Here is a 27,782-nt window from a genome sequence, read left to right as displayed (position 1 = left end):
AACATGAAGACTTCAGAAGAAATATTACTAAATATAATATTATTTAGTAATATAAGTACGTAATATGTAAGCGTAATCTCGTAAAGAAATATAAATAGTTTAAACTTTTTTGTCGTAAAGTGTAGTGGCAGTGTGTCTGTTTATAAACTAGTGATATTTTTTTCTGAGGTCTTTATGAACTGTTTAAATGTTTCAGGCTTGGTAGAGGTACTAGAAACGACAGATTTGATAGAAACTATGATTATTAGACCCTTTTACAAAGAATCAATTTTAGAAAAAACCTATTCACACAAAATTCCTCTTTTATACTCCTCGATATCTACAAGAACAGAATCATTGCATCACATTGCAACCTTGTATCGATGAAAAATATCTACAATTTTTAAATTGCGTATGGTCGTTAATTATATAATACACATTTTTTTTTTATGGTGACTTTACAATATGAACGAAACAGTTTAATGAGCCTGATTATTTAACAGAAGTAAGTATATTTTTGGAGGCACCAAGATTTTCGAATGTAGCCTGGTCCATGGCACGAATATTTTATTTTGTTTTTCTTCTTAAGAGAGATCTTGAATTAGCTCTCTGGTAACATAACTACGTATATGGCTGATAAATTGAGAGGACGATGAAACAAGGATATAAAACAATATTTCTTTTTCAATTTTGATAGGTACAAAATCAGAAGTTGCAATATCTCTACATAGCGTTAATTGTGTTTTTGATTAAAGCACTTTGGCACGGACAAACTGCTTTTGTATCTGTTTACTCTCACAAATCCTATAATTTTCCTGACAAATATAAATTTTTTTTCATTTTATTTTATTGCAAAATGTATTGCAGTAGATAGATTATCCCTGCTTATAATTTCTCGAAAAAGAATTTGATTTACAATTTGTGTTTGTTATTCTCCTTATAATTACGACGAAAAATAACTGCAATACTTTTAAATAATCTTACGTTTTATACATATCACAGGAAGCACCAGAGTGCGATTCTAATTTGCATGCAAATGAAAAAGTAAAAGCGAGCTTGTGCTGCCAAAAGCCAAAGATATCATTTTTTTTTTTTTTTTTGCCCCCTCGTACGTGTTTTTTTAGTATTATTCCTACGGTACAAATTAATCTCTATGAAAAAAAAAAAAAAAAAGGAAACATGTAACTTTTTTTTTGTTATATTATATCGATTAAATTAGGGCAACTTGTTTTACGATCGTATCTGTACGTCAGTAGTAGAGATTCGTTTATACGACGCAATAAATAAATAATTAAATAACTTTGAGTAGTGGTAGAGATCCGCTTAAGTTTGCTTTTAACTTGGATTTCTTTCTTTACGTAGCATCGTCTCGCATTCTACAATATCTATAATATTACACACGATACTTTTTTTTTTTGTGAACTATACGCATAGTTATCGTAATGATTAAAGTTTATATCGCTATGAACAGTCAGATCCCCGAAACTTATACAGAATCACATAACGACGTCATCAATTTGTTTTCTCTCTTTTTGTGACCACATTATTTCAATAAATGCCTTAGTTTATTTGCATCGATGATTCGTCCTTTAACTTCCATCGCGTAATCAAATGGAATTTCTATGGTCATAAACAAGGCATTTTTCTCAATGATCTTCTCATGAGCCGCACGAATGTATTTATTTGTTATTTTTAAATGTTCTATACGTTTTTCGTTTCTTCGCACTTCGTCAATAACTATAAATATTATATAATCTATGTACAATTTCTTTTAAATAACGCCTCTTCTCCATTAGCAAAATATCAGCACTGGGGTCTGAAAACTTTACGGAAATGCTCAGAATGCTGACCCTTTAGTGCGTTCACTTGCAGAAGCTGAGGACGCGGGGAGGATATATCATCGAGATTGGGATGCATCCTCCTTCTTATGTATATCTGCGTGCATCAAAGCGGGTTCTAGTTGTCGCGTTGGCACTCCGGGTCCAGGTCCTGCTCTATGATGCATATGCAAATTACTTAACGGACCAGGACTTGGATCCTTGCTTCTCAAAGAATTTACAGGTGGTGGTGGATAGCCGGCGTATAGTTTAGCTCTTTCTTCTTCTTCTGCTCGAAATGCAGCAGCAGCCATCAATGGATTATAACGTAATTGTTGTAAAGGATCGTAACGATAATCTCGGAAAGGATCCCCAGGCCAAGGGCCTCCTGGTTGACCAGTAGGCGCAGACGGAGGTGGAAAATGTTGCATTGGATGTGCGCTCAAACCAGGGAGCATACTTCGTGGCATGGAATGCGGCGCAGGCATGCTATGCGGATGCCTTGCAAGGTATGAATGAGGATGAGGGTGATGATACCTTGTCTCGGGCAGTGGACTTGGTCCAGGTCCTGTTGCGGACACTGCTCCAGGCCCAGGACCCGGTGGCCTTGGAAGCATCACAACTTCGTCGTCTTTACTTCGTGGTTCTTCTTTCACGCGTACTTCCCCGCTTTCTATAGGCGCAGATCCGTTTCTTAAAGGTGATCGTTCCCGACCTACAACCACGTGTTGCCGATTTTGATGAAGTAACCTTTCGCGTTCCATCTCGCGTCTCTCCATTTCTCGACGTTCTTTGTCCCTCCTTTCTCTTTCTCGTTCCGCAGCTTCCTGTTGTTTCCTCTTTTCTTCTTTCTCCCGCTCTCGTCTCTCCCTTTCACGTTGCTCTTCCCGTTCTCTTTCCTTCTCACGTCTTATACGCTCGCGTTCTCGTTCGCGTTCTCGTTCACGTTCTCGTTCGCGTTCGCGTTCGCGCTCCCGCTCTCGCTCTCGTTCCTCGAGTTCCGCTCGTCTGTCAATTGCAGTTGGTTCCGGTTTTAGATTCCACGATACCGCTGTAGTTGGTGGAAATCCAGTAGAGGCTCGTTGTAATCTAAACAAAAAAGGGGAAGGAACAATTAATGATTTACACATTTTTTCATGTAGAAGTAAATAATTAGATACATACCCTCTCCATGGATCGTGTACAGAACCTAGACCACCCAATGGTGGCATTTCCCTCGAAGGAGGAAAACTAGAAAGACCAGGGAAATTTGGATTCGGTGCACCAAATGTTGATGGATATCTTCCGAATGGTGACATTCCTGTTCCTATGATAATTTCCATACGATTCCATTCAGTTTACTTGTAAGAAGTAATATTTCATATATTGATCGACAATAAATTACCTAAATGTGATGCTGGCGTGGATAGAAAACCGACAGGATGAGGTGGAGGTGGTGCAGGATGCGCTGGTGGTATATTAGTGGGAAATGGTGGTGCCATTGAAGGTGCACCTATTCCAAGACCAGTTCCTGGGGCTCCTGGGTAAAGATGACCTGGTGGTCTCAAGAGTTCTGTTTTAGTATTAACCACACTTCCAGCCTTCGCTTCCGCTTGCTGTTTTTGTTGATGGTGATAAATTTCCCAAGCGATACGAACATGCATTGCATTCCATTTTCCACTTTTCTGCAATAAATATACAAGTTGTAGTAAATACATCGAGCAATTCATAAACTTTTATCATTTGTGTTCATTAAAAAGATTACCTTTGGTGCAAATGATGTCAAATGATTGGGAGGTACAAAAGGTGTTGAAGGTGGACCAATTCCAGGATGTAAGAGACCGGTATTAAAGCCAGAATAACTAGAAAGGTTCAGATTTCCACGAAAAAATGGAGATTCAACACCTCCTAATTTCGGGATGTCCTTGAACTAACAAATACATACAATGCATGAATATGATAGTAAACGATACATGTTATTCTTCACACAGTGGATGAGGAACTATATTACGCACTATAGGAGGCGGAAACAAAGTTGTCGCGGCCGTCGGTGGAAGCAGAGGTGTGGTGTGTTGATGTACGTGAGTATGCTGATGTTGATGATGATGCATCTCCGTCCTAAGGTATGGAGGCGGGCCCAGATTCCCAACTGCGACTCCAACGTTTCTGTCTTGGGATGCCAAGAATCTATTGTCAAGCTCTCGCCTTAACAGGTCTGCCTGACCTGCGACATGAGTCACCCCTTGTTTCGGTTAGTGTCTCATTCGTTTCGAACTTTTATTCTACCTTCTTTGTTTTTTTTTTTTTTTTCTTTCTCTCTTTGTTACTCGAATCCCAAACAAAAGCGAAATATAGCTTATAAACTTACTTGTTTGAAAAAGTGACTCGGCAGAGAATGGATTAGGATTGGTCGTTGGTGGTGGCAGTGAAGGCAGTGACGTATGTGGACTGGAACTGGATACGGGAGGAGGTAAGGGTGCCGCGAACATTGGCGGAGGAAACGTGTGCATGCCAAGTGGTACTGGTGGAGGTGTTGGCCTTGGAACTGATGTTGCAGTTGCCGGAGACAATTGTGAAGTTGTGCTGCTACTGTAAATTACATATGAAAATATATAAAAATTGTAAAAACACTTGTAAAAGATAAAGGTGTTACAGGAGAGGTTCTGATTTCATTCATACCCAATCCATCCCTGTGGTTTGGTGTAAGCAGGTAGACTAGAATTGGCTGGAGATGATGTGTTTGGCACACTTACAGGCGTTATGCTACCTCGACTTAGGCTACTGACGTTACTGCTATAATAAGTAACATTATTATAAGATATTTGTTACAAAAACCAATAGGAATATTTATGATTAGAAGATCGTACCTATAGCTATCTCTTTCCCGATTTGGACTGTGTCCACGAGGCGAATTATTGTTTCTTCCAGTCAAACTACAGGCTACCATGTCTCTATGAGCAATGGTATTTGCCGTAGTAACTGTATTAGTTATAGTAGACACACATGTTGTGGTGGCAGCGCTCAAAGGAGTATTATGATTTGTGGTATTATTTCCTATAGGTTGTTGTTTACTTATGTTAGTACATGGGGAAGCTCTACTTCCTCTCTAAAAATGAAAACGATCAGGATTAGCGCTTCATTCAACTACCATCAAAACAATCGATATAATGACGATAAGTATACATAATATTTATTCAACTCAAACAAATTCTCAAGTATAATGCAAGGATAATACAACTTACCACTTCTGCTCGTGAAGAAGCAGAATGGGAGGGAGATGGAACCGCAGGTGGGAGGTATGGACTGTGATTTAGAGCGGTGTATGGTGTATAAAGAGGTGGATAAGATGGTTGGGTCTGAGGATAAGCAGCCATGGGTATCGACGGTGGATAGCTGGTAGTTGTAGCTCCGTTTGATGGTGCTGCTGGAGTAACGCCTAAACTGGCTACCGCGGGACTAGTTGTATGACTCGATGAAACAAGGGGTACATTAGGTGGATGTAACGCAGGTATTGTTGTATGAGGCTGTTGGGGCAAGGAAGGAGGTGGCAGAGCAGGGGAAGCTGGCCGCTGCTGCGGAGCTATTGCACGTGGGTTTGCCGCCAATGGACTAGTCATCTGAAAATATATTCAATCTGATGTATATCGTTCATAGTGACAAAACTCTAAATTAGAAACATTTACTTACAGGTGGTTGGGATATGTGAGGGGGTAGAGTAGGACTGGGAGGACTTGGCGCTGTTGGAACTGGTGCAGACGCAGGCACAGGAGGTGGTATAGGCGCTGGAGCATCCGTTGCTGGATTGGAAATTTGTCCACCTGTGTCTGGAGGTGAACCTCCTGCTCCGTTTGCTGGAGGCAAAACGTGTGGTGAAGATGACGGCAATTCGTCTGCAACATGAGAGTTGATTTTACAAAAATGCCACGTATTGATATCAAACAAATGTATATTATTGATTCAAGTATTGCGTACATTTACGTGCAAGAGGTGGTGGGGTAGAAGATTCAAAGAGTATCGATTCAGCATCCGAGCCCTAAAATAAAGGCCAATTTTTAACTTACAATTGCTTATTTGCCACTATATGGTCTTTGTAATGTGATTATTTACCTTATCGTCTTCTCCTTCACTATCACACTGTAATGAGAAGAAAAAAAAGACACAAGGTAGCTATTATAACAATCCTAGACATGTAGAGAGATATAATATTTTAAGTTATATTTCTGACACTTACGATATAACCTTTACCCGAACTGCAATGACTGCTAGCCTGTAGAACCAATGAAAATTCCACAAATATGAGAATTGATTCAAATGGCAAATTTGTTTAATATCATTCAATTAGAAGGAATAAACATCATAGAATATAAACAATTCATAATTATAGCGTTACTTACATCGCTGAGGTGGTCCCTGGAACTGTCGGCGTCCTGGCAATCCCTAGGTATACCAGGGCCATGCAATTGTTCAGATGCTCTACCACTATCGTCGCTTGTACCTGCATCTAGGCCCTATAAAAAAAATCCAAGCGCAATTAGATCATTTTCTACCTTATACTGAAAACATTGATCATGAAAAAATTACCTGGTTAATTGTAGAAGGTGTCAGTATGGAATTGTGTGTATAATGGTTGTGCTTGAAATGGTTTTTGATGTGATGCTCGTTGTGTCTATTATTTTGTCCTATATCCACCTTTGGTTTCTCTTCCACTATTGACAGTAACGTATGCAATTTCTTGACATTATTTTTGCCAGCTAGTTTTATTGCACTCTGCAATCATAAAAAAGTTTAAATTATATCTTTATTTCAAAAATCTAGTTATTCAAGAATTAAATAAAAATGAAAAATATGACTTTAATATACCAGTAAAAAAATTTTTTACGTCGAATTTTGTATTTTTTAAATACATCAATAAAATTAGAAAAAGAATATAATGCGCAATTGGTAATTACAATATGAGAAATACACTTTTAAGAATACAAGATTACTAACAGATTACAAAGAGCAGTCCTTATTTACATGAAAACTAACGATGATGTTGCAAGTAGATATCGTAATAAACGTAATGTAATTCTAACGATAGGTTTGTGTAATCGCTAACTACACGAGCTCGGTTTATGTTAAATTCCATTTCTGGTGATCTGTACTATAATCATAATTACAATAAACTATGAAAGGAATATTTTTGTGTACTTTCGGTATCGCATGGACTCAACATGTACATGCATACGAAGTCTGATTAACCAAGTAAGCGATTATATGTTCAACACGTATGGTAAACATACCACGATTTCTGCGACAGATTTACACTGGCGTAAAAAGCAAACTGGATAATTTATATTTTCATCACTGGGAACGTCGATGGATCGTCAGGCTCGTGAGTAAGAAAGCATAAGGCGAAGATGTTGGTGCGCGCACAGTAGAAAAAGCCGTATGAGAACGCCTTTCCGTCGGTGCCTTTAAACCGCGATGTCAGTGCACATTTCTGAACGGGTGGCGCTCTACCCCCTCCTTTCTGACTTTTTCCTCTCTCAGTTTCCTCTACGTGTACCTAAGTACCGTTATCGTAATAAACGCGGTTTTCTTGTCGCACACAACAACAAAAATAATATCCGTCAGATGTTCGTTTGTGATACGGTTGATTTTGTTTAAATTCGAACTCCCTAAGACGGACGGGCGTTTGCAAAGATGACAGCAAGATTCACAAACAGCACCATGTCTCGTGTGCGCGATGCAGCACACGAATGGTGGGGAGAATGAAAGAGGCAGTGAGCGAGGTACTGGTGAAGGGAGAGTAAGGGAGAGGGGGAAGATATCGAGTAGAAAGTGGGGGTTAAAAAGAGACGAGAGGGGGAACGACGAGGAAGGCAGATGAGGAAGAGTGAGGAAGAAAGAGAAGACATTGACCGAACGAGCAGCAGCCGCGCGACAAGGCCTCCTTTGCCGTGCCAGGCCAGCTGGAAGGAACGAAGTCTGAACCCTGACTTCTCTTTCTCAGCTCTGAGAGAGTATTACTTTCCTTTTTCGATAACCGTGTATTCACGCACGATCTTTTCTTCTACCTTCTTCTTCCTTCTATCTCTTTCTCTCTCACCCCCTCCCCCCCCTCACTCTGGTACGGTTGGGTACCAAAGAAACATGATGGGAAAAAGCCACTAGAACTCGCAGTGTAAAAAACTACCACCTAGCAAAAGCCATACTCCACCTGCGCACGTGTGCCAACTGCGAAGTGAAACCCCCTAGGACATGTACTGCGGTTAGATTACATATTGTATACTTCTGGCAGCTAGGCGAATTAATTGAATAAACCTCTATCTTGTAAATATACATAGGAAAAAACGTATGACAAAATATTCCTGTTTTTGCTGTTAATGACCATTGATATGATATTACATTTCTTGGTGGCTAAACTATAGCCAGATAAGCCAATGATGAATGAGTTCTAGGAAGAACAGAACTGTTTGCATTTATTTCAATTAATTACAATAAATGATACACATAGAACGTGATATTTGAAAAAAAAATTCTTCAAATTTTAATCCTTGCTTTATCGCAGAAATCTGTGATATTGTTTACTTTGGCATTTCTATAATACCTATAACTAATCCGAGTGTTAATCATTAATTGGTAAAAAAGAAATTTCAATTTGTACCCCTCTATTGTGAGGTAATTTACGTTTTAAAATAATCATGTATACATATCCATGGCAATGAAAAATTATATAAGTATTTAATAATTCTGTAATAAATGATTATTATTAATGATTATTTCGTAACGATTCGGTTCAAAAGACATAATATAAATTATATGGTAAGAAAAAGATCTTTGATTAAGTGTTTTTTAAGAACTTTATGTAAATATATATAGTTTTTCTTATTGTTAACCTATTCTTAAAGTTTGCAGAAAATATGAAAGACTCGCTGTTAATATGCGTGATTTCTAGGTCGAATTTTATCTGAAAGTCCAATTTATAACATTAAAAATCTTTTCGTTTGTTGAAACGAGACCGAGACAGGAATATAAAAATTCGAAAACCATAACAGGAGTGAATACGTATTTAGATAACGAGTTCTCTTAGTTTAAAGGAGGTAAAGCAGTGTTTGGCAGTCCGGGAGGCAAGGTTCCTCGACACGGGATGGGTAAAGGAAGGTCGTTCCCGGACGTACGGACGTTCCACCGGTCGGCTATTCCGTGCTTTGGCTAGCCGGCTACTAAACTCGTTCGTACAACGTTGCCACGTCTATCGTTCGGTGTTGACACGATCGGACTCTAATTCAGCTACTGGCTACTACTCACAATTCGCATATACTCGGTCGCGACGTTAATGTGCGAGACTCATATGCACATGCGATTTCAACGAATGGATGATTTTAAATGAATTGCCTTCTACGCGTTATCTCAATCGCTATGTCATTTCGATTCATCCATGCGGTATATCTGATAAATGACAGATAGAAAAAGACATAAAAATATTTTTTTTTTTTGTGAATAAATTAAACTTATGGTGGTCGTCTTATTTTGCGAAATTATCAAAGAAGTATCTAATTATCTTATTATTATACTACTTTATCTATATATTATTATTTTTATTTTAGGAGTAAAGTAACTTGAATGCCGATGCACACAACTACCTGAAGTTTGATCATTGTTAGGAAAACAAAAGCGAAGCGTCTAGTCAAACAAATATGTCTGCTTTCATGCAAAGTATGTAGTTGAAGTAGGTTCGAGTTAAAGGAAATTTACGTAAAATAGGAGCCAAGTACATTTGAGATACATTTTTAAAAGCTTAAAAAGTATGTTTATTATTGCGAACTATGGAATAATGTAAGTATTTTGTTATGCATGTATTAGAAAAAATTGATGACATGTAAATTCTCATACTGTCATTGAAAATTTATTAATAGAATAATGTCTTTCGTTTCAATCGAAGCAGTGACAGTGATATAAAATATAAAATATTCAAAACATGTGATTTGAAAGTCAATTTTTTTTGTAAATATGCATATTCAAGTTTTTATGAGATAAGTTATTTGCCGAGTATACGTTACGATGCATTTCAATGAAATGTCAACGCGGGAAACACAACTTCAATTCAATCAAATATATCACGAGTTGGCCTTTACGTTTGACAACAATGTTTCTTTTTTGGCGGTCATCGCTAGCGCCGTGAGATTAAGTATTCTGCTCCGCTCTCGTTTGTAACAAGCGGATAATAACAGTCATTCGGACATCTGTTTGACGAAAATTTCGGCTGCTTGCCAGTACCAAATTGACGTGCTGAGCGTGAAACGATGTTGGCCGTCGTCCAAAAATTATCCGAAAGTAAACATGTATCATGGCACGGTATTGTTTATATTCTCAGTTACCGTCTTCGCGTTTTCTTTTCGCGTTAATTTGCTAATCCTGTCGAAACAATTTTTTTTTTTTAAATTATTAGTCGCCACATAGAAACTATCGTTTCTAGTCGATACATACCATACAATTATGTTGTAAAGGAACGTTGTAGAAACGTATAATAAGAACAAAATTATTTATTAATATCTTAACAAATTCTATGAAAAGGTAGGAAAAGTTACGAACAAAATTTTCTATCTTTAACAATTTCTATTGAGTATTTCTTACGATATTAAAAGATTACATTGCGCGTGTTCACAATATAGGGAGATTCGTGAATGTGACGGTATCGAACGATGGTTCGACGAATAAGAACATGATTAATTCTCGTTAGATGAGATTCTTATCGTGGATGATATACGTACATGTTTAAACACCAGTAAGCGAGACTGTCGAACGGAATGCGGAGTCAAAAAAGTGCAGTCGGTGTTTAGTGTGGGTGTCTATGTTTTGTCTAGTTGTTACCATACCAATAAAATGAATTCACTTCTACGAAAACAAAACAGAACAGAAAGAGAACGGTGTGGATGGTGTCGAGTTGAAAGAGAAAAAGAAAGAAAGAAAAAAAGGGAGAAGAAACTAGTGGCAGTAAAAAGATTTATAGTGGTGTAAATACAGCGGTAAAGCGGCCATCATTCGGCCACGTTGCAAGATTATTTTCAGACGCAAATATTTCTCGCGATTTACATAGTTTCCATCATTTTTGTTCGACGGACACGTTCCACGCGCAGTTTTCGAAGGTACGCGTAATTCAGATAATTTGAGAATAAGTGCCGGCATTATTCCGATGTGCAACGTTTATTACGGATAATACCATCCATGATAGCTTCCGTGTGAAAATAATTACAGTTTAGCTAGACATAAAGAAAAAAAGAAGGAAAAGCAAATGGAAAAATTTACCACGATAAAGCAGTTGCGGATTTAAGATCGCCTTAACTTTCTTTCCCCAGTACCAAATTAATAGAGAAACGGTTGATTGCTTTTACGAAGCACTTCCGCTTCTTCTCGTTCGTACTTTTTGCATTCCGGATCTCTTCGCGTATTTAATCGTTTCCCTCTTTCTCCCTTGCGTTTCTTTTTCAAAAATTTCATTCGATAAACTTATTCAACATATTCGACAAATATGTGGGACAAGTTATACGTCGAACAACTATATATAGTCACGTCCATTCGATCGTATGTTTTTCTTTCCTTTTCTAAAAGTATGAAATTGCAGATATTGATTACGTTTCAAGTTGAGGTTTTTTTCAATTGCAGCGTGATCAACAAAACCGATTAATTCGAGACACAGCGAGAGATCTGAAAGTAAAGCGTTCACCTTCCTTCGTGTTCAAATTATAACGAGAAGAACTGGGTCATACTCGTTGTGCAGGTGCACGACTGTGTTTCGTCCATCATCGATACACATCCCTTTTGTCGTTCCCGTATCGATTCGCCAGCGCACACGAACCCTTTATGTTCAACATCTTTTTGCCTTTTTCTTCCTACTGTTTGTGCACCAAGAAAGTATTTATACATAAAATATAGCTGGCACAAATATTATACCAAACATAAGAGATTTATGAAATACAAAGGAGAAGTTTATTGGGTAATACGTGTAATAATAATTGGAAATGGAAACAATGAAAAAATAACCTCAAAGGATATGTACAGTGTGTCGTGTTCGCAGGGTTGCCACTACATAAATAGTAAATTTTACACGGGTTAACGAGCAATTTAAATTGCCTCGAAATTAATCTATCCGACATGTATGTGAAAATGAACCGAGCTAATCGAACGAGATAAAAATGTAAATGCAAATCTTCACGCTGTGCCGGGCAGCGTTTTATTTAATTAAGAGCATTACCGCCCGAAATCTCGTATTGATGTTGAAATCTACCAAAAAGCGGCACAAACATGCGAAACACCTACACACCGGGATACGCGATACATGGCCGAGTATTTTCCTGTTTATTATTAAAATATTCCGCCTCGTTACGTGACGGCTGATACCGGGTTGTGGTGTATCCTGTGATACAGTATATGATAGAAATTATTTCGTCGCTAATCGAGTGAATTACATATTGCCTTCGAGTGTTTCATTAATTACCGTAAATCGAGCGACGTAAAATAGTCTGAAGCACATCCGCGATCCAATGAAATTTCACGTATCCCTTTACGCCATCTTTCTGCCAGCGAGCACATTTAAAATCAATCTGTGTACCGGTTCAACCATAAATCGCATATCGATTTTCGTAGCCGTAATTCGATCAAAGATCCCTGTTTACCCTGCGCGATATGCAACGTTCATTCGATTAAAACGAGCGAGGCGTGTATATCATGAGCAACAACGTTCTAGATATATCGAGAAGGGGAAAAGGAAAAAATAAAGCGAAGAGAAAGAAGAAGTTACCTAGAATGAATGAAATTCGTCGGCGACCCCACTCTGCCCATGGATGCATACATACGCGAAACAATTGTTTCGCGCAGTGTCAAGGTAACGACACGACGGTATCGCTGAGCGATTATAAACGTGGAAAAAAAGAAAAAATAAAAAAAAAAAAAGAAAAACAGATTGTACGAACAGGTAACAAAAAAGAAGAAAGAGAGAAATGTTTGGAGGTAAAAAAGAAAAGAAAAATTAGGTCGCGAGTCAGTTTCGCTCGATCGAAGTCGGTTGATATCTGTCTGTCGTGCGCGCATCGTTGAAATTCGCCCGTCGATTTTCACCAGTAGTGAATATATCCGTGAGAAGAGGGGTGGCCCGAGCATTACCGGTTGAACTCTCTGTTGACGGATCACGTGGCAGAATTCAGGCATCTCGGTTGGCACCGGCAGCCGAGCTGATTTATTGAGTGGCGTGGCATTGCTGACCTCACTCTCGCTACGGCTAACGACACTAAGAGAGCTCTTGGTAATCTACCGAATGCCAACGATATCTACCCAAGTCGAAATTATATGCCCGTGCAACGGATTTAGCTCATTCAGCTACCGAATCTCTCCCTCTCTCTCTCCCTATTAAAACATTTTTTTCTTTCCCTAAAGGCTTTTTGATTTATTTACAAATGGCTTCTTTCGTCACATCGATCGTTAAAGAATCGAATATTACGATGCAACAGATGATTTTTTGTTCGAAAATTGGACTCGAAAGTTTTGCGAAAGATACGTATGACTATTCTGAATCGAGTAAATTAATTTTTACTGTATTGGACAACTGGAATATTTTTCGAGCATACATAAGGAACGAATACTTCGAGAGTTTTACATAAAGGATCGAGTCATGTAAGTAAGCGATTGTCCAACTACTTTGATCATCGAACGAATACATGTTCCTCGCTCGAACCTGTTTCCAGCTCCAAATTATTTTTTCGAGGGATCATCAGCGCGTGTAACAACGTACGACAAGTGATTCGCTATAAATCAACGTTCGCAGTTTCACAGAGTCACATTAAGGCCACTGGTGATGCGTCAAGTATTATTTGTAAATGATCCTTATAATAGGCAGTTACAGTAACTGGCTCCGGTCGAAGGATTATTGGAGCACAAAAATGAACTGTAACTTGGAAATAAGGTCAAGTAACTCGCATGTTACAATATACGTACTACACTGTACGATGTAGTAAATTAAACATAAAGAGCATCCTCGATCCGATGACGTATCCTTTGTGTATCTCGAGTCCAAGAATAATTGTTGATTACGTATAAAGATAATCAACACACTCCTAATCAGTGCTCGACACGTGTACGTGCACACAATACATACTTGTTTTCAATGAATATGTAGTTGATCGACAAACCTCGATGCTCTCTATCGTTGTAAGAAAAGAAAAGTTATACGAAATGAGTCTATTTCTAATTAGAAATTTCGCTTGTTCATCGTTGTAAATATGTAACGAGATTATCATGAAATCATTGCGACCAATGAACTTGTTTTATTGTAACCGTGCATTATACATAGAAAGCCACACATATATATATATTTACACGCACCCATTGTGCGTACAATTATGTTGTCGTGTGAAAAGATTGTTCTTACGTAACGAACTCGGCAAGCTCGACGTGACACTGACCTCACTCTAAATCCATAAGTGGCTGTTAATTATCGATTGGCAACGATTTCAACGATTTCACCAATGGAGGATGAGAGCACAACCGAAGAAGGGTGAGATGAAGGAGGATGGGGAAAAGCCAATACACAGAGTGGCCTGCTAATCGGTTCGCTCCGATATCGCAATATGTGGGATACGCTCGGTTGATTTTCAACACGACGAGTTTACCCTAACGTAATTAATGTCCGTCGTACAATGTGACGTGTAACGACAAATTCGAACGACGTCGCTATTCATAGAAAGCGGAGAGAGAGAGAGAGAGAGAGAGAGAGAGAGAGAGAGAGAAAAGTGAGAAGAGAAGAGAGTAGGAGAAAAAAAAAAAAAGATTACTCGCGATCGTGTGCACGGTCTACAAAGTCAACGGCAGTGTGTAGCACGTTTTTAACCGAATCAATTATAAATAAATGTTCTCCTTTTAAGAGCGTCGTGTATTTTCAGATTCCATTCACCCATCGTGCTTCCATGTCCCGTGAACGAGACGAACGGCTCGCCTTCCCATAACGGTCTAGATGAATTTATAACTAAATGATGCATCAGACGCACAAATACAACGAATACATCGTGCCCGTTTTGTAATGGTCTAGAGCTAGCAGATATTTAATTGCTGGCTCGTAGACAGAATGTGACCCGATTGTGTGCGTTACAGCGACCTTTCGAGGCGCCGCGGTTGATTATAGGCCGCTCAAAATAATTAATCGATCGTTTACTTTGATTATATCATTCGGATATATTCGTCCGAAGAACTTTGACGTCTCTTAAATATCAGAACCGAATTTAAGCCATTTAACGGATATCATCTTGCCATTTAATTTTTTCTTAACGAATAGATTAATTAAATTATACTCCGAAATTATCCGACACTTTGGATTTTATTTTCAGATGTATTTTAAGAGATTCTCGTATTTTAAGCGCAGGCAAAAAATGTCCTGTGTTCGAACGTACGGATACTGTTAGCGAAAGCTCGATAGTCGATACGATTTTAAGAGTTTCTCAAAATACATACCGTTCGCCTCATTCGAGCAACAGTGGAAGATTACTTTGAGCAATGCAACCGAACACGAGACGGATAGGCGAGAATGGTGTAGCATACACGTTCATTTCAGAAGCGAGCTGTGTATCATCATCATCATCATCATGCACGGTCGAGTGGATCATTTTTCATTTATGCGCGCCGGATAATGTGTATCATTGAATATGTCACTAATTGCTCGACAGGAGGATAAACATTTTTTGCGGAGATAAATTAAACGGTCGCGACGCTGGACAAGATAATTAAGTATTACGGTATGGTGTTACGTATGTGATAATAATCTCGCCACATGTCGACACACTCTTTTCCTGACCCGACCCATCGGTTCTTTTTCTCTGTCCTTCTCTCGTAGCCGAAGAACGTAAGGGCACGATCAGAGGAAACGACAACGACAACAGCGGCGGCCAGCCTCCAGTCAAGAGAAGGAAGGGAGAAAACACGTCGGATAAGAAAGAATCTGTGGTAAGGACAATCACCCGGGAGAGGTCGAACGATCCCTGTATGTTGCGAGACGACGAAAAAGTCCAAAAGGATTTCCCCGCGGCGCAACCAGGAATTTGAAAAAGAAAACCATCGACGCGTGCATTCCCGATTCAGAGGATTTTTCAAAAGCTGGCGATGCACGTTACACCGAACCTCCGAACCATGTGCTTTTGTGTTTACGACGAAGAAATTTTATACGCTCAAATTAACCTCGCGGATCTCGCGCGTCTCGCGCACCATGTCTAGCGTTTTGTATGTTCTCGATAGCAAAAACTAAAGTTTTCCAATTGTTTAAAGCTCGCTTAAAGAGACGAGGAAAAATCGACGTTTAGACTATTCTTTAAAACCGTAAAATGAAGCAGCGTGTAGAAATAAATTGGCGTTCTATCATCGGAAATGAGCAGTTGGAAGAATATCATAGAAACTATGAGCAATCTGGCGGATATTTCAGATTCATTTCGGGTCAAAGCGTTGGTAATGGAGCATTAAAAAGGGTCTGGTTTTTATTCCCACGGCTTTTCATAATTAGTCGTCGTCGTCGTCGTCGTCTGCCGGAATAGCGATGCATATCTCGCTCTCCGCTAATTGTTTGACACCGAATCAACATCCTACCGAGGCGTTTACATTTCAAATCGCCTTACTCGTAGCTCCCGGGAGCAGATAACAAGGTATCTAGTAACGCGAGTGCCAAGCCTGATAATTCATTTATTACCAGGTAACGATTTCTCACATTTAATTAGCGAAGGATTGTGCTTTGCTGATAGAGTGAGAAAAATTTCGTTCTCAAATTGGCCTCTAATTAGATAGAAAAGAAAAGAAAAGAATAGAAAAGAATAGAAAAGATGTACATAAAATATATAAAATAAATACAGACGAACACATGTATCGCGTTGCAGTCGGACAAGATTGGTAAGCGAAGATCTGGTAAGCATTTCCTGCTAAGCGTTGCGCAGCTTACAGCTGTTCTGCACCGTCCAGAAGCTCAGGTTGGAGCGTGAACTCGTTCAGGAACAAGAGGGACCGGTTTAAGCGGTTTACATCGTGGCTACTTTCTCCGTGACAATAACAATGCACTTTGTGCTTTGATAATGCACAAGATGGACGAGTAAATAACAAGTATGCCTCCGTGAACGTCTTTTTCTTTCGAGACGGGCGACATTACCACGGGTCGGGAACCAGATTTGCGCGATGGAATTACACTGACCAAATATGTAAGGAGAGAAAAGCACGCGTTTTTTCATTAATTTAAAGAAAACTTCTTTTTATCGTTGTTTGATTTCTAATACGAAGATAGGAAGTAATTTATTAAATACGCGAATCAAGCAATTACTCGATCAAACGAGGTGATTATATCACCTATAGTCATGCGTACAACTATGTCATTTTTTCTATAAATCTTTTATTTTCAGTAGCGTAGTTCCAGTAGATAAAGCGAGGCAGGAATTGACATAGCGGCGGATCCTACTAGAAATTTCTCGAGCATTATCATATCTGTAAATTAACACGTTGAATGCCATGGGGGTCGTCGGTGACCGGCACTCAGTTGGATTTTCTATAATACGTACCAAGATTAGTAGAAATACATAATTTGAATAAATGTCCATTGTTACCATCGTTACTACAATGGTATGTCGAAATAAATGCGGTATAAAGCATAAAATTAGTTTTATTTATTCAGGAAATATAAATCTATTATGTGCGCTCTCAGTGCCTGTCGAACATGGAAAAACCCGCTTTTACCTTAACGAACGATAACCATAAGGAACGTTTCGACTTGAAAGATATACGATAGCAATCAAGGTTCTTGACGGTAAAGTAGACAATGCTAAATCTTGCGACGATTCTTAAGAATTATCGCGGGTTCGAATAAGTATGACCGAGGGATGGATTATGGTAAGTCCCGGGACTTAAAACAACATCGAACAATTATTTGGCAAAGAGGCAAACTGCCTCTGCCAAACTGCGAAGAGGCAATATGAGATAATTAATAATGGCAAAAAAATACGGTGACCTCGGTGAGATAAATTCATTAATGATGATTGTATACCGTAACATAGCTCTTGTAGGTAATATTTCAACGTTATATGTATCGCGTAATAAAAAATTCACCGTGGCGCCAAGGCCAAACCTTGTAAAATTTGCGTGACATTCAACCCGTTAATAATAATATTATCAGCTGTTATGGGCGAAGCGAGTGCTATTTCTGCTAAGAATAATTGCATATTTTGCCTAAAATCGCTTATAGTAAGAAACGATAACAAGCGTAGAAAATTTGCATTCGTCACGCGTCGAGTTTCTTTTTCCGTGTTTTTCTTTATTTTCTTCTTTGTGCGTGCCTTTCCGTTTCGCGATTGCGGCGATTTATACCCGTGTCGTTGATGTTTCAGTTCGAGCCACCAGTTGTCTTCGTTTCGTGATCCTAACGCAGCGTACAAACTACATTGGGATACGTGTTATTATGAAACAAGCGAATGAGTAATAAACGAGTAAACGGTGAGAGCAGCCGAGCAAATGGTAAATATTAGTGATTCGTGTTTACAAGCAATAAAGAACCGTTAAGTAATATTTTTTCGTTTTGTCTCATTTTCTTTTATTTTTCAGGCGGAAAAGAAATTTACTCGTCGTCGGGTAGGAAGAAAGCGAGAGACGAAAGATCCAAGCTATTTCAACAGTTTTCCTCCGTATTACGCGATCTGTATTTCGTCCAAGAACGATCAACAGGCCGTCTTCGGAATCTCTTTTTCAACTCCCAGTCGGAGTTTCTTTACGCGATAATAATACCCTTAATAACGTAAAAAATAGACTTAGATAATTCGACGGTAGTTTGCATGACGAACTCGCTAAGAGAATACAATATTCCATCGCTATTGTCTCTACGATTCGTACGTGACACCGCGGCATACAATTTGACCTCTGCATACAATTCTCTCGCTGCGATTTCTGAACGAATAGTTGTTTTCATTTAAAAGTGACGGATAGAACACAACGAATCATAATGTACATTATGCTTCGATTTCGAAACATTGCATGTGACGACCCTGTTATTTTCCGGTGACTGTGTTTGATTGTTTCACGATTATTTTTATAAAAGCGACTGGCATAATGTTTCATTTTATAGAACCATCGGGTTTAATTTATCAGCGTTCCAATTCTCATTGATACGATGGCAAACGTTCGTTCGTTTATACGCAGATTTCATGATTGTTTATCGACAATTTCACGGGTTTTTTATACATACATGTATTATCTGTTCAAAAATGAAACGAATAATACGTATTTAGGAAGAACCATCGCATCATTATGATTTCACGATGAAAGCAATCGGAGGTCATCTACTGATACGGTAGAGAAGCGGAGATAATAGTTTTTTTTTCCGAACAATCTGCATCGCAAATGATCGACGATATCTGTTTGTTTCGCATTGGAAAACAGTGTTATGCTTTGCAAATTTGCGCGAAGGAAAATGGTCAAAACGCGATAGACTAGTCGACCGGTTGACATTGCTGCTTTTATTTATCAATGAAAATTATAGCTCGTTAACGAAGACGAGCGTGTCAGTCGAGTTGGTATCGCGGTGCACGGTAAAAATAGCGATTAGCGATTGCGCCCGCGATAAATCATGATAAAAGGTGCTATGTAGTGGCGTGAAAGAGCTTTCGCTGCCTCGTAGACGCGATGTAACACCACTAGAGCGTTGCTTCTTTTTTTGGCTCACGCCGACTACAGATAATAAGTTCGATTTATGTTCACTTCGATGTATCGTCGATAAGGCTCTGCGTAATTAAAGCCTTCTATTTCGAAATGATCTTGATTGGCGTACACCAGCCTTTTCCGCCGTACTCGAACTCGTTTTCAAACGGCGTTTATGCTTCAGTAATTTCAATCGTATTTTCCACATTATATATCTTGTTCCAAATATTCGCCTAATTGTGCGAAACAAATCGTATTTTCGGCCAAAATATTTGTATACTTCTTACTTAATCGTGAAATACCGTGCCCCTTTTATTTTTATTCTAATCGCTTCTAAGAGATGGTAAGCGCTTCGTTATTCGTGCTTTTTGATAATCCCCTAACATGGACAAAGCAGGTTTCAGCTTGTTTGAAATGGATATTACATTAACCCATTAAAGACCAGTGGTGCATTAAGACTACATTTCATATGCAATCTCTTTTCCAACCAATTTAAATCATTGAATTGAATTTTTTAACATTGCGGTTATAAAAAGGAATTCCAAGGATTTGTTCAATATTATTTAGCGTAATATTAATTAAATAACTAACACAGTTTCTTCCTTCATCTACATCTATCCTTTTACAAAGTTTAAAGAAATTGAAATACTCATAGCATTATGATAAATTACACTTTCTTATATAATGAAATTTTATTGCGCTCTTTAATTTATACAGCGGGATTCTGTAAACATCTATTATTCTAATAACAGTATAATACCTTGTATTTTAACAAAACTATATATGTTGACTATCTTATTTATAATTTTCAGTAATACTATGGTTACACAATTGTTATGCATTGTTTCGCAGTTTGGCCCTTAATAGGTTAATAAAATAATATTGTTCAACAATCTAAACTGAAATACTCAATTTCTCAGTATAATGTAACAAAGATTCTCTGTATGTATAATATTTCTGGGTTAATTATGTACAATATATATTTGAGTAATATATTATGAAAATGGTTTTCTGAATTGTTTAGACGTATTTGGCACTGGGTGAATCTTATCCATTTACTCCACATAGCGATAAGATTTGCAATTGAAAATTTGTTTTCAAAAATCTCCTTTTTTCAAAGATAAATTTCAGTTTGCACAGCGTTGATAATCGAGAATTGGTCCTTGTACTTATTTGAACTGCTCGCGAAGTAGCACACTGCAAGATTCCAAAGAAACGCGCGCTGCTCAAACTAAGGACGCGATCTAAAAAATTGAGCCAAACATCAGATTACACATAGATATAAATATCTATAAGAAAAAGAAAAAGACAAAGGAATATTATAAAATATTTTTATCATAATATTATTCTGACCGTCTTCCCAAGTGTATATTTATAATCCATGAACTTGTAATTATTTTGTATCGTGTATACGTGGTATCTCTTTCGTCGTCGATGCTTGTTTAGCGCTCCTGAATCGATTGGAAACACGATCCTCTAATTATTTTGCCCGGCACGCAGTTGTTCAAACGAAAATTGCACCGTGGAAAGAGTTAGAGAAGTGTCTCCCGCGATGTCGGATATTAAACCACAACATCGGGTTTCGCATTACTTTCATCAAGGTCTCCTATTCGTCCGATGCAAATTCTGTCCGAAAAAGGAAGTAATACAACTATGATTTTACTAACGTTCTAACTATATATCATTGTCAGCTTTCAAAAGAATTTATCATTTTAAAGCATAAACTAGATACTTTAAAAGGTGACGCACACATTTTGTAATAAAATAACTAGAAAATGGAAGCATTCGTTCGATTTGCAGTAAATATCGGTAGATGGTCAAACTTATTACTGAATACTATATCGTTAGAGATATGATGGAATGCTTAAATACTATTTTACTTGTGTAATAGAACAGAAAGTGTATCAGAGATAGTAAAATTTGTTGGTACAATCTAATAAGTAAAATAGTTCCTTACAATATGTTGTTACGTATCTAGTATTTTTTTCTTCAGAGCGGTAAAATAAGCAACATAGTACGGAACGTAAAACGTTCATAAATTAATCCCGTCGAATCAACGTAGCAAAGTTAAACGCTCAACCCTTTAATTGCACGAGTTGGCAATTTGCTCTAATTGGTTTTTATTACTCTTTTCGAGCAATATTTTTTGGCTCGTCGAACAATATTGCCCCGACTGCTAGATGAATGGGAATAATGAAATTTTTAGAGAACTCTTTAGCTTCGATATCGCGAGGAAAATTTTGCCCTTATATATTTCGATGTATATATGGCATATTTATATGTTTTTCTTTCCCTTTTTCCCACGAATATTTCAAGGAACATGTTTGTTATGCACATTAAAGAAGGTGATCCTACAACTTTCGGCTATACAACATACATAACCGTTATAGTGAAAAGAACAGTTGTTGTCCGAGCGAAGCACAATGAATGGAAGCCATAAAACTGTGCAAATAAGTGGAAACGAACAAACTACAAATTGCCCTAACCGTTCTTAGACATCGCTAGTGTGTAAACAAAAATAATCTTACGATCACATTCAAAAACCAAAGGGAAACAAGATAAAGTAAAATTGGACAATTGGACGCAAGAACCATGTGCTCGATGACTAATATATTAACGTATTATAGGTACGTATGTAAAGTAAGTAACGTATTATAAGACTTATAGCAAAGAAATTAAAACGCATGATGAAATACTATAATTATAAAATACAACGATGAAATAATATAATTATATAAGAAAAACAAGTTTTTATCGTTTTAAACAAGCTATAGACAAGCTTACGAACAACTACTCAAATACATGAAAATCAACGACTTTGGGTTTACGATATTGCTATGAAAAATTATGACTTGGTCCATTTGATGATCCTGGCGATTCCAATATTAAGAATATGTAAACGTTTAATGTCGTTGATACCGCATATATGTATGTATATCGTATGTTGTATAGCATACACGCGTAAAAACATTGCTTGCTATAAGCAATGCAGAATGTAGAAAAAACAGAAAGAAATGAAAACGATACTGCGCACGATAGGTCGAGCAAAGTTTACGTATGTCTGCACGCGCGCACGCAAGAAACACGACAATCCATCAGCGGACAACATTGCTAGTGAATCAGTGACACAGGTGAGACTAGAGTATACCCACTGATCGTGAATATTACACATTAAATAAGAAAGTATTTTATTATTAAAAGATAGCGTAAAAGCCAATACATTAGAAACTAACGTTGTTATTAAAGATGTAGGTACTCGAGTGCTTGGAGTATTTTATAATACGAGTAAGTATTTGTCATCTTCCTGCTTTAATCTAAATCCATTAAGAATTAAAGTAACATTGTGCTTCATTTTGGAAAAAAAATGCATTTGAAAATTAATTAAATACGTATGAATCTAATTGATAGTTGACGTTTATCATAGATGACCTTTTGTACAAAGTACAATATCAAGGCATATTTGCTATCGATACTTGTTAGCTCGTTGCAGTAATAAATACAATAAATGCAGTGAATAAACTAAACTGGAATCAAAATAGCTTACTACTATCATGTACTGATATCCACTGTGTTCATTCCCAAACTCAAAAAACTAATTAGTAATTACATTATTGGTAATTAATCGGTTACATTATTAGTATTTACAGTTATTGGTAACAAGTACTTCCTGATGTTGTACAAAAAATCATTATATCGATCAATCAAATCCTTTACTTGAAAAACAAAATCTTTAATACAATTTTCTTTATCTTAATTTTCGTCTAGTATATATCACTACCTATGTATATCATAATTTTCAGATTACACGGTATATAGTTGTCATCTGCTCTTATTATCTCACACAATGATAAAAATTACTCGCAACATTATAAACAACTGAGAAAAAATAGATAACCAAGTAAAATCCCGACATTTTTCATTCTTCCAGGTATTTTCCAAGAACTCGAATACCCAATGGTTTGAACAGTAACACCTTTAACTACTACATATTAAATGAAAAATTAATCGAAGATATTATGGTACAATGTAATCAATAAGACTTAATAAAGACTTAATGAATAAACTTAAAAGCTGTAGGTAGAAATTCGAATATAAAGGAGAGTATATAAATGGAGAAAGAAGTAAAGAGAGAGAGAGAGAGAGAGAGAGAGAAAAGAGGAAAAAGAAAAAAAGAGGAATGTTGTTGAACTCACCTCGAGTTCTTCGTAGGTGCGGAAGGCGAGTATGGCAAAGCCGTCGATAATGTCCTCTTCGAAGGGAGGCTCCTTCTGGTTGGCAGCCGCGAGGGAAGACTTCTTACGAGGCCTCGGGGGTCGCGGTGGCCTGGGCGGTCGCGAATGGCTATCACGAGGATGACCGGTCCTGGCGAGTCCGAGGCCAAGACCGGCAGCGGGGTCCTCGTCCTCGCCGCTGTGGCTATCCTCCTCGTCGTTCGGCCGTTGTCTCGTTTGTTGTTGCTGTTGTTGCTGTTGCTGCTTCGCGCTCGCCAAACTCTCCCTTTGCGCCAACATACGCTGGGCTCGTTCTCGTCTCCGATTCCTCTGGTTCCGTTGTTTCGCCTCGATCTCCATCTCGAGGCAGACGTCCTGTTCTCGTACGAGAGGCCGTTGTCGCGCCCCGCTATACGAGAATATCGGCACGTCCACCAAGACACCTCACGATCGAGGTGCCCTTAATAACGACAACGAACAGAACCACGACGGCGACGACGATTCAGCTTGCTCGATGACTCCTCGACAGAGGAACAAGCCGGGATATAAGTGGAGACGATCCGTGAACGACCACGATGAACAAGTAGAACTGGACGAGAACGACGACGACGACGACGACGACGACGACGTGAACGATGACAACCGTTGTATTATCGTGGTGTCGTCGAGCATTCTATCTACGGTCGTCTTTAATGCACTTTTACCATGAGAGGAAGAGAGATCACTAGGAAAGACGGCGAAAGTATAGAATAATAAGGGAACGGTAAAGAGATGGAAAAACAGAGAAAACAAGAATAAACGAGTAAGAGGAACACTGATGGAACGATGGTGAAAGAGGGTAAGGAGGGGAAACGGAGAGGCAGTGGAGAGAGCGCGAGTAAGAGAACACACACTGCCTTTTGGATACACACTCTCCCAAGAAGACAAGACAGGACGTTTACCGACGGGACACACGCATCTATAACACTCTCGGTTCGATTCCCCGTTTCTTCGCGTATTCCAGGAATCAGTTCTATAGATGCGAGAGTTCTATAGAATGAGAGTTAACCAGTGAGAGAAAGAGAGAGAGAGAGAGAGACAGAGAGAGAGAGAGAGAGAGTGAGAGAGAGAAAGAGAGAGAGAGACAGAGAGAGAAAGGAAGAGAGTGAGAGAGAGAGAGAGAGAGAATTTTCGTTAGTAAAAGACGTTCACACAGGCGGTCACACGGTGTCACATCGATCGCGTTGCCGAGGAAGAGGAGAGACTCCGATGTGCGTGGCGAGGAGGTACACGCGAAACACGCACGCACAGGGCGGACAACGACGACGGAAACCGTAGGTGAAACACCGAAGGAAACGGACAGACACACTGGCCACTAAACGGAGCACTATCATCGACGAACAACACAGTGCAATTATTAAACACGAATCACAGACATGCTCCAATAGCTCCAATGTATTTGTTAATATATATATTCCAATGTATCGAGTCGTTCCATTCAAGTCGTTTCTTTTTCGCCATGATCATCACACGATCATCGTATCATCGTATCATTCTTCTTCCTTTCGTTTCTCCTCTTCCTCCACGTCGTCGTCGACGACGTCCACCAACACCAGCACCAACACCACCAGTAACACTGCCGGCTTTCACGAGCTTTCGTCTCTGGTCGTGCCCGACCGAAGGAAACGTTCACGTCTCAATGGCACGTATTATCGGTTCCCGATGGTGCCTCCACGAGTCGCCGTGACTGGAAGTACCCTGCGAGGGCACGAAGTACACCGATTGTTTGGAATGGCGGATCGAACGGGCACGCACGGTTGCCGCATCGTGTGGTAAAAATGGCCGCGACCTGCCCACACCGTGCTCTACGGTCTCGCAACTCTTTAACGTCGCCGTCACGGGACGATGACGCGTATCCCGCACTGCCACTGTAGATACATCTTCGATACGCAGCCACGGACAAGAGCTAGGGAAAACGACCAACCTAGCACACGCCCCGAATTACGCGTGGACGATGCGATCTATCCTCTGTGCGCTGCTGCTGCCTGTTCTTGCTGCTGCTACCCACCACGACTATGCATTTCTGTCATTCGTCTATCTGTTTCTTTCCCACTCTTCCCCTTTCCTTCTTTCACCCTTCCACTTCTACCACCTTTTGCTCCCTCTATCTTCTTCCTGCTTTAACTACTATTTCTCTCTGAATACAACGACCGAGAACATGGCGTACCTATGCTTCCAAGACGAACATATGAACAGAAATACGCTCGATGTGTTCTGTTGCCTGGGGTCGTGCCTCTTACACCATTATATTCCCCCCTCTTTGGCTTCTTTGTTTCTAGATACTTTTGGTTTGTCACTAGACCGCAACAAGTAGCGCCGTCTATACGGATTGAAGACGATCCTTTATTTGATAGTACATCTATGTGTCGTTCGTTGGCGCCACACGCTGCGTATTACCTTCGTTGGCGGGTAAAGGAATCGATTCCGAAGTTTTTATATCGAACATGGCAATTTACATGTTGTTTGTAAATGTATCGTATATTCGAGAAAGCAGAGAATAAACTAACAAATATGAGGTAATAAAAGTAACGATCGGTAGTCCGTCTTTGTTTTCCTTCGGTGTCAAGATGTTGACGACGACGTCGTTTCGGAATGTTTTTAACAACGAAGAAATTGGAACAGATATTACTGATCTTGGAGCATTCGATACTCGCTTTTATGCGATTTCTTTAGATGGACAATTATCATCGATGGACGATTAACACCTTACCGAGAAAAGTTAGTTTGCTCATATTCTTTCATTGACTTTCGCTATCTCACTGTGATATATATTTGAAATCAATAAACCATCTTATCTCTAATTTAATCAATAATCATCTTCATCCTCGTACGAGCTTTGTCGAATGAAAATTTGTATTTTGTAGTAATATCACAATTATATCCAACGAAGGAAACGATAGAAATTGCCGTTCGTGGAAAAAGTCACCGCTGGATCAACGCATTAGGCCGCGCCTGCAAAGGCGCGCCTCTTTTGAACCAGTTCGCGGGACCAATTACGCCCGCTCCACAAACATGTCCTGTTGATTTTGTTGGGCCGCTTTTGGCGATGGCCACGTTTCCAAATCCATATAGGTAAGCTTGCCCCGACTCGCAACCGACGTGGACCGCCTTCTTGCTTACCTACATACATGAAACATACATCGTACGTCGTGTTGCGTACGGCTCGTCCTCCCGGAAGAATAATTCGAGGTCGATCAGGTGGATTTCCATACTATCATGGTTCTGTTTCAGACTTTCGGTCGACGATTTATGTACTTAGCGTGTCGTGCGAAGTTACAATGTATCATGTTTATATGTTCGGCATCTGGCTAACTGCTTATACCATTTGACACGCTAATGTTCCACTGTCATTCTCGCAATTTCTGTTATTGACATTGGCATGATTACTCGATACGATTGTAATACCGGAGACCAGTGACGCGTACCTACTTCTGTCCAAGGATACTACGATTGCGAGCTGTATATAGAGAATAAGATTAGCGCCAAGGAAAACTAGAATAATGAAATTGCGCGTGGGAAGCTTTAGTACAAAATCATTCGTTGCTTTTAAGGTTTCCTTCAAAGCGAGAATGATACGGCTCAGACTCTACGGTGAAATTTTAATAGACCTTTGTTTGCCTTTTTAATTGGTAGATACAAATGAGATACTTTATCCTCGAAGGAATTAACTTTTATGAATTAGCCTCATTGTCGTAGTCGCTAAATTTTCGACTATTTAAAACTACGTTAATGATTTTATGACTAAATGATAAAAATGAATATACGTAGTACTTCTAAGCGTGTATTCATTTCTTTAAACTGTTCTCTTTTTTCGGTTCGTTACGTTTTACGTAAAAGAAATGCAAAATTCTCTGAACGCCAGTACTTTTGAGCTATGCAGTCGTGCCAGTAGTACCTATTACGGTTTCACTGTTGAGTGTAAACAGAGCGCATCAATGCGGTATTGAGTCATGGTATAACGATCGACGGCAACGTTAACGATAATTATAATAGCGACACTCTCGCAACTGGTCTACGATGACGAAAGTGTTACTTAAGTACATCGAAGGAGAATCGATCAACATTTTCACATTCG

General features: G+C 38.9%; 2 protein-coding genes across 6 annotated transcripts in view; one reads left to right on the top strand and one right to left on the bottom strand.

Moving 5' to 3' along the window:
• Positions 1–8,795, top strand: part of Chchd2 (Coiled-coil-helix-coiled-coil-helix domain containing 2) — a 36,662-nt gene extending 27,867 nt beyond the window's left edge. The window contains exon 3 of the mRNA XM_072020399.1: positions 8,784–8,795. The gene's annotated coding sequence lies outside the window, so the exon portion shown is untranslated. The remainder of the gene's footprint in view (positions 1–8,783) is intronic.
• Tay (tay bridge kinase) lies at positions 225–25,897 on the bottom strand. 5 transcript variants are annotated; one of them, XM_072020389.1, is made up of 16 exons: positions 23,651–25,897; positions 6,357–6,542; positions 6,170–6,283; positions 6,007–6,042; positions 5,883–5,909; positions 5,748–5,808; positions 5,463–5,665; positions 5,018–5,392; positions 4,643–4,881; positions 4,455–4,565; positions 4,144–4,364; positions 3,791–3,999; positions 3,541–3,705; positions 3,181–3,460; positions 2,961–3,102; positions 225–2,885 (listed from the first exon to the last, which is right to left on the bottom strand). In XM_072020389.1, exons 1-16 carry the CDS (start codon positions 24,026–24,028, stop codon positions 1,877–1,879), a joined length of 3,756 nt encoding a protein of 1,251 aa, XP_071876490.1. In that variant the 5' UTR covers positions 24,029–25,897; the 3' UTR covers positions 225–1,876. The 5 variants fall into 5 exon arrangements, with proteins under 5 accessions (XP_071876490.1, XP_071876485.1, XP_071876487.1 ...); XM_072020384.1 differs by having other exon boundaries at positions 3,791–4,017; positions 4,132–4,364; positions 4,455–4,568; positions 23,651–25,896; XM_072020386.1 differs by having other exon boundaries at positions 3,791–4,017; positions 4,455–4,568; positions 23,651–25,896.
• Between the last annotated feature and the right edge of the window lie 1,885 nt (positions 25,898–27,782).

Source organism: Bombus fervidus, chromosome 17 (assembly GCF_041682495.2).
Source record: "Bombus fervidus isolate BK054 chromosome 17, iyBomFerv1, whole genome shotgun sequence".
Taxonomy (NCBI): domain Eukaryota; kingdom Metazoa; phylum Arthropoda; class Insecta; order Hymenoptera; family Apidae; genus Bombus; species Bombus fervidus.
The sequence above is the reverse complement of the archived record's forward strand: the minus strand, read 5'-3'. Positions and strand labels throughout refer to the sequence as shown.